Source organism: Ursus americanus, chromosome 12 (assembly GCF_024610735.1).
Source record: "Ursus americanus isolate L20-20 chromosome 12, mUrsAme1.1.p, whole genome shotgun sequence".
Taxonomy (NCBI): Eukaryota; Metazoa; Chordata; class Mammalia; order Carnivora; family Ursidae; genus Ursus; species Ursus americanus.
In genome coordinates, this window is record NC_142138.1 from 13,534,676 (window position 1) to 13,546,842 (window position 12,167).

Below are 12,167 nucleotides of genomic sequence, written 5' to 3' on the forward strand. Positions count from 1 at the left end.
TTCAGCTGTGAGTGGCAGACATCTTAGGAAAAAAAAGTGGCTTAAACAAGATAGTATTTTGCTCTCTCATAACAGTCTGAGCAGGTGGTTCAGAATGTTGTTGTACCCAACGGCATCAAAACCATGGGCTTCTCTCTTCTGTTGCTCCCACCTGCCTAACCCTGTCCTCAAGGTTCAAGATGGTGGTTTTGGAATTCCAGGCTGTAGGATGGAGAAAGGGATGAAGGATAAGCTTGTGAAGGACATTTCTGCTTACGTGTTATTGGCCAGAATATAGTGATAGGGCCGCATCTAGTTAAAAGAGATGCTAGGATGCAGTCTCTACTCTGGGTAACCATGTGCTCAGGTCTAAATTGGGAGTCTTTATGTCTGGGAGGGAAGGGTGGAATAAATATTGGGTATGGCAGAACTACTTTGTTCACGTCTCAAGTCTTTAGTGCAGTGTTTCCATAGTAGGCATTCATTAAATACTTGTCCCATGGATAGACACCTCTTATTGCTTGTATTAATCGGGATATTTACTCTGAATATATGATAAATCATGGCAAATTTGTCCATCCCTGGTATTTTTTAAAACATTCTTTCTTATCTGTGTTCTCCCGTTATAAAGAAGGTATCCCTAGTAGCCTGCAGACAGATTTAATACCATACAGAATTTATTTTAGCTCCTTTATTGCTGATGTTTTTCCCCTACTAAAATTTAGAGTCCTGTTAAACCTCTCTTTTCATGTGTATTTGATCAACATAGTCCTGGCATTTGGAAAGTATTCAGCAAATGTTTATAGATTGAATAAATGAATGGAAATAAAACTGATGAATCCAACCCTTTTTTTCCAGTTACTTCCCTAGAAGAGTTTATGTCTGTAATACAGAAGAAATCCTTGGCTTTAAATGTTTTGCTTGCAAGATTTTTAGAAATACTCATTTGGTTTTCATGTAGAATATGATGATGAGATATTTGGATTTAATTAAGTACTAATTCACTTAAGTTATTAGGCAATAGGGGCTAATATAGTTCAGCAAAAAGAAGAGGCATTCACAATATAATCTTTTAAGATTTTATTTTTAAGCATTCTCCACACCCAACCTGGTGCTCGAACTCACAATCCCAAGATCAAGAGTCTCCGGTTCCACTGACTGAGCCAGCTGGGCTCCCCTTAATGCATTTGACTCTTGATATCAGATATCCAATTAACTTATCAGCATCCCTGTTTCAAGAGATAATGTCATTTCTTTTCCAGTGTTTCATGGGGAAAAATTTCATCAGATATAAAGAGAAATGAGTCAGTTATTTCCTCAGATGTCATACAGTCATGCTTTTAAAAAAAATTACTTTTAGTTAGAAGTTTTTCTCAGCTTTATTGAGGTATGATTGATAAAATTGTAAGATATTTAAAGTGTACATCATGATGATTTGGTTATCTGTATCCATTGTGAAAGGATTTTTCCCATCTAATTAACACGCCTATCATCTCATTTTATTTGTGTAAAATACATATGAAAATAATATAAATACATGTATATATATTTTATATATTACATATACTTATATATATGAACATTTAAATTATCTTCTTAGCAAATTTCAGTTATACAATATAGTGTTTTCAACTATAATCACCAAGTTTTACATTAGATCCTCAGATCTTACTCATCTTATAGCTGAAAGCTTGTACACTTTTACCAAGCTCCACTTTTCTACAAGCTTGACTTTTTAAAAAGATTCCACATATAAGCAATACCGTGCAGTGTTTGTCTTTATGGATAATGCCTCAAAGTCCATCCATGGGGTCGGAAACAGGACTTTCTTCTTTCTCATGGTTGAATAATATTGCTCTGTGTGTGTGTGTGTGTGTGTATATGTGTATCACATCTTTATGCATTTGTTGACAGACACCTTAAGGTAGTTTCCATGTCTTGGCTTTTGTGAATAATGCTGCAGTGAACATGGAAGTGCTGGTATTTCTCTGATACCCTGTTTTTCTTTCTTTGCTTTGCTTTGCTTTGCTTTGCTTTGCTTTGCTTTCTTTTCTTTTCTTTTCTTTTCTTTTCTTTTCTTTTCTTTTCTTTTCTTTTCGGGTATATGCTCAGAAATGGGATTGCTGGATCATACGGTAGTTCTATTAATTTTTTAAGGAACCTCCATACCATTTTTTATAGTGGCTGCACCAGTTTATATTCCCACCAACAGTGCACAAGGGTTTCCTTTTTTTTTTCTCCCCCCACATCCTTGGCAACACTTACCTCTTGTCTTTTTGGTGACAGTTATTCTAGCAAATATGAGGTGATATACATTTTGCTTTTGATTTGCATTTCTGTGATGATTATTGATGTTGAGCACCTTTTCATGTATCTGTTGGCCATCTGTATGTCTACTTTGGAAAAAAGTTTATTTAGTTCCTCTATTTAATCAGATTTTTTTTTTTTTTTTTTTTTTTGCTATTTAGTTGTATGAGTTCTTTAAATGTTTTGGATATTAACCCCTTATCAGATATATGATTTGCAAATATTTTCTCCCATTCTGTAGGTTGCCTTTTCATTTTGTTTCCTTTTTTGTGCAAAAATTTTTTAGTTTGATGTCTCCCGCTTGTTTATTTTTGCTTTTGTTGTCTTGGCTTTTTTTTTTTTTTTTTTTGTCAAATCCAAAAAAATCATTGTCAAGACTTATGTCAAGGAACTTACCACCTATGTTTTCTTCTAGAAGTTTTGTGGTTTCATAATTTGTTTTGAGTTGATGTGTGTGTGATGTGTGTGTGATATGTAAGATAGGGTTCTAGTTTCATTCTTTTATATGTGGCTGTCCAGTTTTCTCAGCACCATTTATTGAAGAGACTATCCTTTCCCTATTGTATATTCTTGACTCCTTCATTACAAATTAATTGACCCATATATGCATAGGTTTATTTCTGGGTTCTCAATCCTATTCCATTGACCTGTGTGTCTATTTTTATGCCAGTATCAGACTATTTTGATTACTATAGCTTTGTAGTATGGTCTGAAGTTGTTTGAAATTGGGAAGTGTGATTCTTCTAACTTTGTTGTTCTTTCTTAAGATTGCCTTGGCCTTTTGGGGCCTGTTTCTGTGAAAAATGCCATTAGAGTTTTGATGGGGATTGCATTGAATCTATAGGCTGCTTGGTCTGTAGAGACATTTTAACATTATCAGTTCTTCTGTCTGTAAGCATGGTATATCTATTGTATCTTCTTTTATCAGTGTCTTATAATTTTCAGTGTACAGATCTTTCACCTCCGTAGTTAAATTTATTCTCAAGTATTTTATTCTTTTGATACAATTGTAAGTAGGATTGTTTTCTTAATTTCTCGGATAGTTCCTTGTTAGTGTATAGAAACACAACTGATTTTTGTATATTGATTTTGTATACTGTAGCTTTTTTGAATTTGTTGACAAAGTAATACTTCATCATTAAATTTTTTTTTGGGTAATTTCATTCACTTTCTGGTTTCTTTGTTTTTTGATTTAAGCATATAGCATTAAAAAATAAAACATCCATCTGTTTGTTACAGTCTTTGCTCTTATCTTTTTGATCTGATAAGAGCACATATGTTCTCAGTAGTCAGTAGTTTCAATTATCAAATGGGGAAGGAGGAATTGAATTTTTGTTTTTTTTTTTTTAATTGTATTGACAAAGGGATGCAGCACTGGTTACTTTCCTTGAGGCTGTCTGGGATTTGAGGAGAGAGACCTATTTTTTAGGCCATGCAGGCAAGTGTTTGGGTATTATGAAATTCCCAAAGGTGAGTACTAAACTACCCAGGCATCAAGAAACCATTTAGGTTATTTTAATTGAGTAGAAACTCCCTGAAATTGATTCAGCCATAAAAAAGAATGAAATCTTGCCATTTGCAACAACATGGATGGATCTAGAGCATACAATGCTAAGTGAAGTCAGAGAAAGACAGATGCCATATAATTTCACTCATATGTGGAATTTAAGAAACAAATGAACAAAGAAAAAGAACAAAACAGACTGTTAAATACAAAGAACAAACTGGTGGTTACGGGGGGGGGGGAGTTGGGTGAAATAGGTGAGGGGGATTAAGAGTACACTTATCTTGATGAGCACTGACTAATGTATAGAATTGTTGAATCACTATATTTTACACCTGAAATTAATATAACACTATATGTTAATTGTACTGGAATTTAAAAAATTAATTAAAAATGAAAGTCCCTGAAATTGATAATATTTTTTTGTAGTTCTGGAAACATATTTTGGAATATTAATATATAGATTGCTTGAACTTGATATGATGGCTACCAATTTGTTTATATGTAGGTAAAATAACTTTCAAGCTTCACTAAAGTTTTTGATATGACAATTTACTACTTGAGAAAGTTGTAAAGGTAAAAATAATCTCCAGTGACAGAAACTCAGTTCTTCCTAGGTCAGCCCATTTCATGTTTGGATTGTTCTGACTGGGGGCATTATTATGTGTAGTTAAACATGCTTCCTGTGAACTGGAGTGAAGGAGCTTGAGATCACATGTTGTGCCACCTCGTGCCTTATCACCTCCAATGAGTTAGTTCTCTGTGCCTCAGGTTTCTTATTTCTACAATAAGGACAATAATGCTTCATAAAGTTATGGGGTTGAGTGAGCAGAGTAGTTAGTACTTAGAAAAATGCTTGGTACAGAACAAGCAATAAGTGTTGTCACTTCTGTCATTGTTATTAATGTATTTGTTTTAATGATTTGAAACTTGACTCCAAGATATATTTTGGAGGTATTGTCACCTCTTTGATTTCCAGCATATAGGCTGTGTGTCATCAAGTGAAATAGAGGACTTAGGTTTGGTGAAGGAAGGGGAAGAGAATGCTGAGTATACTTCTGAACATGCTGAATTTGATGTGTTTGTGGAATAATACTAGTACTGAGATACATGAATTTGAAGAGGAGGGCAGAGTCCTTGGCACATGGGTAGTAATTAAAATTATGAGAGATGGGCTAGATAACTTAAGTATCTACTTGGTTATAGATTAGAAACCTGGGGACCTAAACTTTAAAGAACAGGTGGAAGCCATAAAACATACCATCTGAAAGTTAGTAGAAGAACCAGGAGTGAGAAGTGCCACCAAAAAGGAGAGTCAGTGTTGTCTATTGCAACAGAGATTGCAGTAATCTGAGAACTGGAAAGTATACATGGCTTGATAATTAACGAGTCTTTTGTGACTCTTTGGTTTCAGTAGAGGAGTGGAGGCAGAAGCCAGATAGCAGTGATGTTAGAAGGATGAAAAGGGAGAAGGAACAGACAATAAATGTACACTACTGTTTTGAGACATGTTGGTGAGACAAATTTTGAAAACTAAAGGAAGATGCAGGGTAAATGGAAGATTTGGGGGCAACATAGGATATTGATGGGCTATGGAAAAGGAGCTATTAGAAAAGAAAATGGTTGAGTATAAGGAGAGTGTAGAAGAGGTGAGTTCAAGGCCACAAGTTGATGATACTGGCCTCAAACAGGAAACGGAAAGATGAAAACATCTGAGACTGGAGCAAAGAGAAATGTGGATATAACCAAGCCTTGAAGATAGAGGAAATCACTCCTATGGACTTCATTTTCCCCAAAGAAATGGAAGGGGAATTTACTGTAAGGAGTCAGTGGTTGACTAGGTGCTGTGAGGAGAATGGTCAATGTTTAGAATAGTAATTGAGGGAAATAGGAGAGGAGGCTGACAAATTTGTTTTCTGATGGAGGGATTTTTCATCTGAGCAGTATTTGGATATTACTAGTAGTGTAGATACTATGAACGTGTTATATGAAAGGAGAAGGACTGTTATTTCATTTAATGAAACATATTTAGCATGTATTATGTACAAAATACTGTGCTTTGTACTTCTGGGAGAGTCAGATGAATACTGACTGCCTTACTCAACATGGAGGTAGGTATAAGCTCATAGATCATATTGTATGATTTGTTAAAACCACAAATGTTTACAATAGCCTAAAAATGATAAATGATACATAAACTTTGTAAACATACTATGAGGGTTTGAAAGAAGTAGAGATCCCATTAAATGGGAAATAGGAAGGTTTTATGGAAAAGGCAAAAAGAAATACATAAAATAAGGGCTACATGTGTATTTTCTGATGAAATAGTAATAAAACCAGTCATAAGTTTTTAATTTATTATAGCAATCATTTATTCTTTTTGAATACAATGACTCGCATGAACCAAAAATGAAGAAATAAAGAGATTAACAAAATATAGTGAATTCAGCTCTATCCAAAAGATGTTCCAAACTTGGTTATTTATTTTTTTTTTAAGATTTTATTTACTTATTTGACAGAGATAGACAGCCAGCGAGAGAGGGAGCACAAGCAGGGGGAGTGGGAGAGGAAGAAGCAGGCTCCCAGCGGAGGAGCCCGATGTGGGGCTCGATCCCAGAACGCCGGGATCACGCCCTGAGCCGAAGGCAGATGCTTAACGACTGAGCCACCCAGGCACCCCTATTTTTTTGTAGTAATATAGAATTCAGTAATCCTTTCAACAAATACTTAATGAACATCTCCTGTTGGATACTGAGGATACAGAGAAGACCAAGATGCAGTTTCTTTCCTCAGGGAGTACATACTCTAGTAGAAGACACAGAAGTAAAAAGAACTTAAGTTCTATGTAATAAATGATATAAAAGTGGTGTATATAAGTAGAGGGATACAGTGGAAGGAAGAATGAATAAATGATTATGTTGCTATGACAGCAAGTTTTTTCTTTTTCTTTTCTTTAGTTGGAGAACATCAATTGACAGGCCATAAAGTGGCAGTTAAAATCTTAAATAGACAGAAGATTCGCAGTTTAGATGTTGTTGGAAAAATAAAACGAGAAATTCAAAACCTAAAACTCTTTCGTCATCCTCATATTATCAAACTGTAAGTATTTTTGTACCTGATAATGCAAAAGAGAAACTGTCTTGAAATATTTCCTATGAATTTACAAATAACTGTTTATCTTTAACTTTTTATGAACATATAAATCTTTTTTAATATTTCTGTCCAGCAAGTATTAATTCATTTAATCTCCATCAATCCTTTCTTACATACTTTTAGTTTATAATTAAAAGTCATTTTTCGAAATCAGTACTGTTTTCAAGTGATGAATGCAGCCTTGGTAGTTGACTCTTTTCTCGTATTCACTTTGAAGGGTATTTAGGACTTCAGAGTCCTTTCATCTTCACGTGAAGTTCACTTGTTCATTGACATAAATAAGAAATGAGGTCTCTGAAATCACATGGCGGTGCATGATTGATTACAAGCTTATCGTCAAGGACCTATGTTCTAGATGATCCAGAATATGTATATGCAGGTTTTTTAAGATTAGCATAAGAATTACCTACTAGCTTGGTAACTCACCTCTCCTATTCTTTGTTTCCTTGATTTTAAAATGCGGATGTGTTTGCACTGGTATAATGCCTGGTATTTGATGAGCATTGGCCTAAAGTAGGAATATATAACCTACAAGCTGATTTCAGTTCAGTTTCATGATTCTTTTTTTTTTTTTTAATGATTTTTTATTATATTATGTTAGTCACCATACAGTACATCCCCGGTTTCTGATGTAAGGCTCAATGATTCATTAGTTGTGTATAACACCCAGTGCACCATGCAATACGTGCCCTCCTTACTACCCATCACCAGCCTATCCCATTCCCCCACCCCCCTCCCCTCTGAAGTCCTCAGTTTGTTTCTCATAGTCCATAGTCTCTCATGTTTCATTCCCCCTTCTGATTACCCCCCCTTTCTTTATCCCTTTCTTCCCCTACCGATCATCCTAGTTCTTATGTTCCATAGATGAGAGAAATCATATGATAGTTGTCTTTCTCTGCTTGACTTATTTCACTTAGCATTATCTCCTCCAGTGCCGTCCATGTTGTAGCAAATGTTGAGAACTCGTTCTTTCTGATAGCTGAGTAATATTCCATTGTATATATGGACCACAACTTCTTAATCCAGTCATCTGTTGCAGGGCATCTCGGCTCCTTCCACGATTTAGCTATTGTGGACATTGCTGCTATGAACATTGGGGTGCATATGGCCCTTCTCTTCACTATGTCTGTATCTTTGGGGTAAATACCCAGTAGTGCAATGGCTGGATCATAGGGTAGCTCAATTTTTAACTTTTTAAGGGACCTCCACACTGTTTTCCAGAGTGGCTGTACCAACTTGCATTCCCACCAACAATGTAGGAGGGATCCCCTTTTTCCACATCCTATCCAACAATTGTTGTTTCTTGCCTTGCCTATTTTTGCCATTCTAACTGGCGTAAGGTGGTATCTCAGTGTGGTTTTGATTTGAATTTCCTTGATGGCTAATGATTTTGAACATTTTTTCATGTGTCTATTAGCCATTTGTATGTCTTCATTGGAAAAGTGTCTGTTCATATCTTCTGCCCATTTTTTGATTTGTTTATTTGTTTCTCGTGTATTGAGTTTGAGAAGTTCTTTGTAGATCTTGGATACCAGTCCTTTATCTGTAGTGTCATTTGCAAATATATTCTCCCATTCCATGGGCTGCCTCTTAGTTTTTCTGACTGTTTCCTTGGCTGTGCAGAAACTTTTAATCTTGATGAAGTCCCATAAATTCATTTTATGTTTTGTTTCTCTTGCCTTTGGGGATGTGTCATGAAAAAGGTTGCTTTGGCCGATGTCGTAGAGGTTGTTGCCTATGTTCTCCTCTAGAATTTTGATGGATTACTGTCTCACATCGAGGTCTTTCATCCATTTGGAGTTTATTTTTGTGTATGGTGTGAGATAGTGGTCAAGTTTCATTCTCTTGCATGTAGCTGTCCAATTTTCCCAGCACCATTTATTGAAGAGACTGTCTTTTTCCCACTGGATGTTTTTTCCTGCTTTATCAAATATTAGTTGCCCAAAGAGCCGAGGGTCCATTTCTGGGCTCTCTATTCTGTTCCATTGGTCTATGTGTCTGTTTTTGTGCCAGTACCATGCTGTCTTTGTGATCACAGCTTTGTAGTACAGCTCGAAATCCAGCATTGTGATGCCCCCAGCTTTGTTTTTCCTTTTCAACAGTTCCTTGGAGATTCGGGGCCTTTTCTGTTTCCATACAAATTTAAGGACTGTTTGTTCCAGTTCTTTGAAAAATGTCCTCGGTATTTTGATCGGGATAGCATTGAAAGTGTAGATTGCTCTGGGTAGCATGGACATTTTAACTTTGTTAATTCTTCCGATCCATGAGCATGGAATATCTTTCCATCTTTTTTTGCCTTCCTCAATGTCTTTCAAGAGTGATTTATAGTTTCTAGAATATAGGTCCTTTACGTCTCTGGTTAAGTTAATTCCAAGGTAACGTATGGTTTTTGGTGCTATTGTAAATGGGATGGATTCCCTAATTTCTCTTTCTTCGGTCTCGTTATTCGTGTATAGAAATGCAACTGATTTCTGAGCATTGATTTTGTATCCCGCCACGTTACTGAATTGCTCTATAACTTCTAATCGTTTGGGAGTGGCTTCTTTTGGGTTTTCCATATAGAGTATCATGTCATCTGCAAAGAGAGACATTTTGACTTCTTCTTTGCCGATTTGAATACCTTTGATCCCTTTTTGTTGTCTGATTGCTGTTGCAAGGACTTCTAGGACTATGTTGAATAATAGTGGCGAGAGTGGGCATCCTTGTCGAGTTCCTGATCTTAAGGGAAAGGCTTCCAGCTTTTCCCCATTGAGAATAATATTTGCAGTAGGCTTTTCATAGATGGCTTTTATGAGATTGAGAAATGTACCTTCTATTCCTACACTCTGAAGGGTTTTAATCAGGAAAGGATGCTGTATTTTGTCAAATGCTTTTTCGGCATCGATTGAGAGGATCATATGGTTCCTGAGTCTTTTCTTGTTGATATGATGTATCACGCTGATTGATTTGCGAATATTGAACCACGCTTGCATCCCAGGTATGAATCCCACTTGATCGTGATGGATAATCCTTTTAATGTACTGTTGGATTCTATTAGCCAGGATCTTGTTGAGGATTTTGGCGTCCATATTCATTAGGGAAATCGGTCTGTAATTCTCCTTTTTGATGGGGTCTTTGCCTGGTTTGGGGATCAAGGTAATATTGGCCTCATAGAATGAGTTTGGTAGCTTTCCTTCTGTTTCTATTTTTTGAAATAGCTTTAGGAGAATAGGTATTATTTCTTCTTTGAATGCTTGGTAGAATTCCCCAGGAAAACCATCCGGGCCTGGAGTTTTGTTATTTGGAAGGTTGTTTATCACTGACTCAATTTCTTCATAATTAATTGGCCTGTTTAAGGAATCAGTTTCTTCCGGATTCAATCTTGGTAGTTTATAGGTTTCCAGGAAGGATTCCATCTCTTCCAGATTGCTTAGTTTATTGGCATATAGCTGTTGATAAAAATTTCTAATAATCCTTCCAATTTCAATGGTGCTCGTCGTGACCTCTCCTTTTTCATTCATAATTTTAATAATCTGGGTCCTTTCTCTTTTCTTTTGGATAAGTCTTGCCAGTGGTCTGTCAATTTTATTGATTCTCTCAAAGAACCAGCTTCTAGTCTTGTTGATCTGCTCTACTGTACTTCTGGTTTCTGCTTGATTGATTTCAGCTCTAATTTTGGTCAACTGCTTCCTCGTGCCTGGATTAGGCCTGTCACTCTGTTGCTGTTCCAGCTTCTTGAGGTGAGAATATAAAAACTGCATTTTAGATTTTTCTATTCTTTTGAGCGAGGCTTGGATGGCTATGTATTTCCCCCTTAGGACTGCCTTTGCAGTATCCCATAGGTTTTGGACTGTTGTATTTTCATTCTCATTGGTCTCCATAAATTTTTTGATTTGATTTTTGATTTCCTGGTTTATCGAATCATTCTTGAGCAGGATGGTTCTTAGTCTCCAAGTGTTTGAGTTTCTTCCAAATTTTTCCTTGTGGTTGAGTTCCAATTTCAGAGCGTTGTGGTCTGAGAATATGCAGGGGATAATTTCAGTCTTTTGGTATCGGCTGAGACCCGTTTTGTGTCCCAGAACATGGTCTATTCTTGAGAATGTTCCATGGGCATTAGAATAGAATGAGTATTCTTTGGTTCTGGGGTGTAGTGTTCTATATATATGAGGTCCAACTCGTCGAGTACGGCATTCAAAGCCTTTGATTTTTTGCTTAGTTTTTGCCAGGGTGTTCTGTCTATTTCTGATAGTGGAGTGTTGAGGTCCCCTACTATTAATGTATTTTTATTTATATGTCTCTTTATTCTGGTTAAGAGTTGGCTTGTGTATCTTGCTGCTCCCCTGTTGGGGGCATATATATTTATAATTGTCATATCCACTTGTTGAATACTTCCCTTAAGAATAATATAGTGCCCTTCTGCGTCTCTAACTATAGTCTGTAGTTTAAAATCCAATTTATCTGATATGAGAATTGCTACCCCAGCTTTCTTTTGAGGTCCATTTGCGTGAAAGATGGTACTCCATCCCCTTACTCTCAGTCTGAATGCATCTTTGGGTTCGAAATGAGTCTCTTGTAGACAGCAAATGGATGGGTCATTTCTTTTTACCCAATCTGCAACCCTGTGGCGTTTTATGGGATGGTTCAAGCCATTTACATTAAGACTGATTACTGAGAGATATGATTTTAATGATGCCATGTTGCCAGTAAAGTCTTTGTTTGTATTGGCTGTGACTTTCTGTTCTGTATCACTCTTGGGGCCTTTTTACTTTTATAGAACCCCCGGTAATATCTCCTGTAGGGCTGGTTTCGTGGTTACAAAATTGGTTGGTGACTGTCGATTCTGAAATGTCTTTATTTCTCCATCAATTCTGAATGACAGCCTTGCTGGATAAAGGATCCTTGGCTGCATGTTTTTCTCTGAAAGAGCTTTAAATATGCTCCCCCAACCCTTTCTCTCATTCCAGGTCTGTGTAGACAGGTCTGATGTAATTCTGATGCCTTTGCCTTGGTACGTGAGAAATTTCTTTGCCCTGGCTGCTTTCAATACTGTATCCTTGCATCTAATATTTGCGAAATGCACTATGACGTGACGTGCGTAGGTTTGTCGTGGTTGAGCTTGGGAGGGGTCCTTTCTGCCTCTTGGACACGAATGTTTGTTTCCCTCGCTAGATTAGGGAAGTTTTCAGCTACAATTTGTTCAAATATCTCTTCTAGACCTCTGTTTTTCTCCACCCCCTCGGGGATG

The 12,167-nt window shown here is 36.6% G+C and overlaps 1 protein-coding gene across 3 annotated transcripts in view; it reads left to right on the forward strand.

The window, feature by feature from the left end:
• The window catches only part of PRKAA2 (protein kinase AMP-activated catalytic subunit alpha 2), a 72,214-nt gene that overhangs the window by 23,831 nt on the left and 36,216 nt on the right, over window positions 1–12,167 (forward strand). For 2 of the 3 annotated variants that reach the window (XM_045802238.2, XM_045802239.2), the window contains one exon: window positions 6,748–6,889. The exons of the other annotated variant lie outside the window; for it this stretch is intronic. In XM_045802238.2, coding sequence (XP_045658194.1) covers window positions 6,748–6,889 — 142 coding nt within the window. The remainder of the gene's footprint in view (window positions 1–6,747; window positions 6,890–12,167) is intronic. 3 annotated transcript variants of the gene reach the window in all.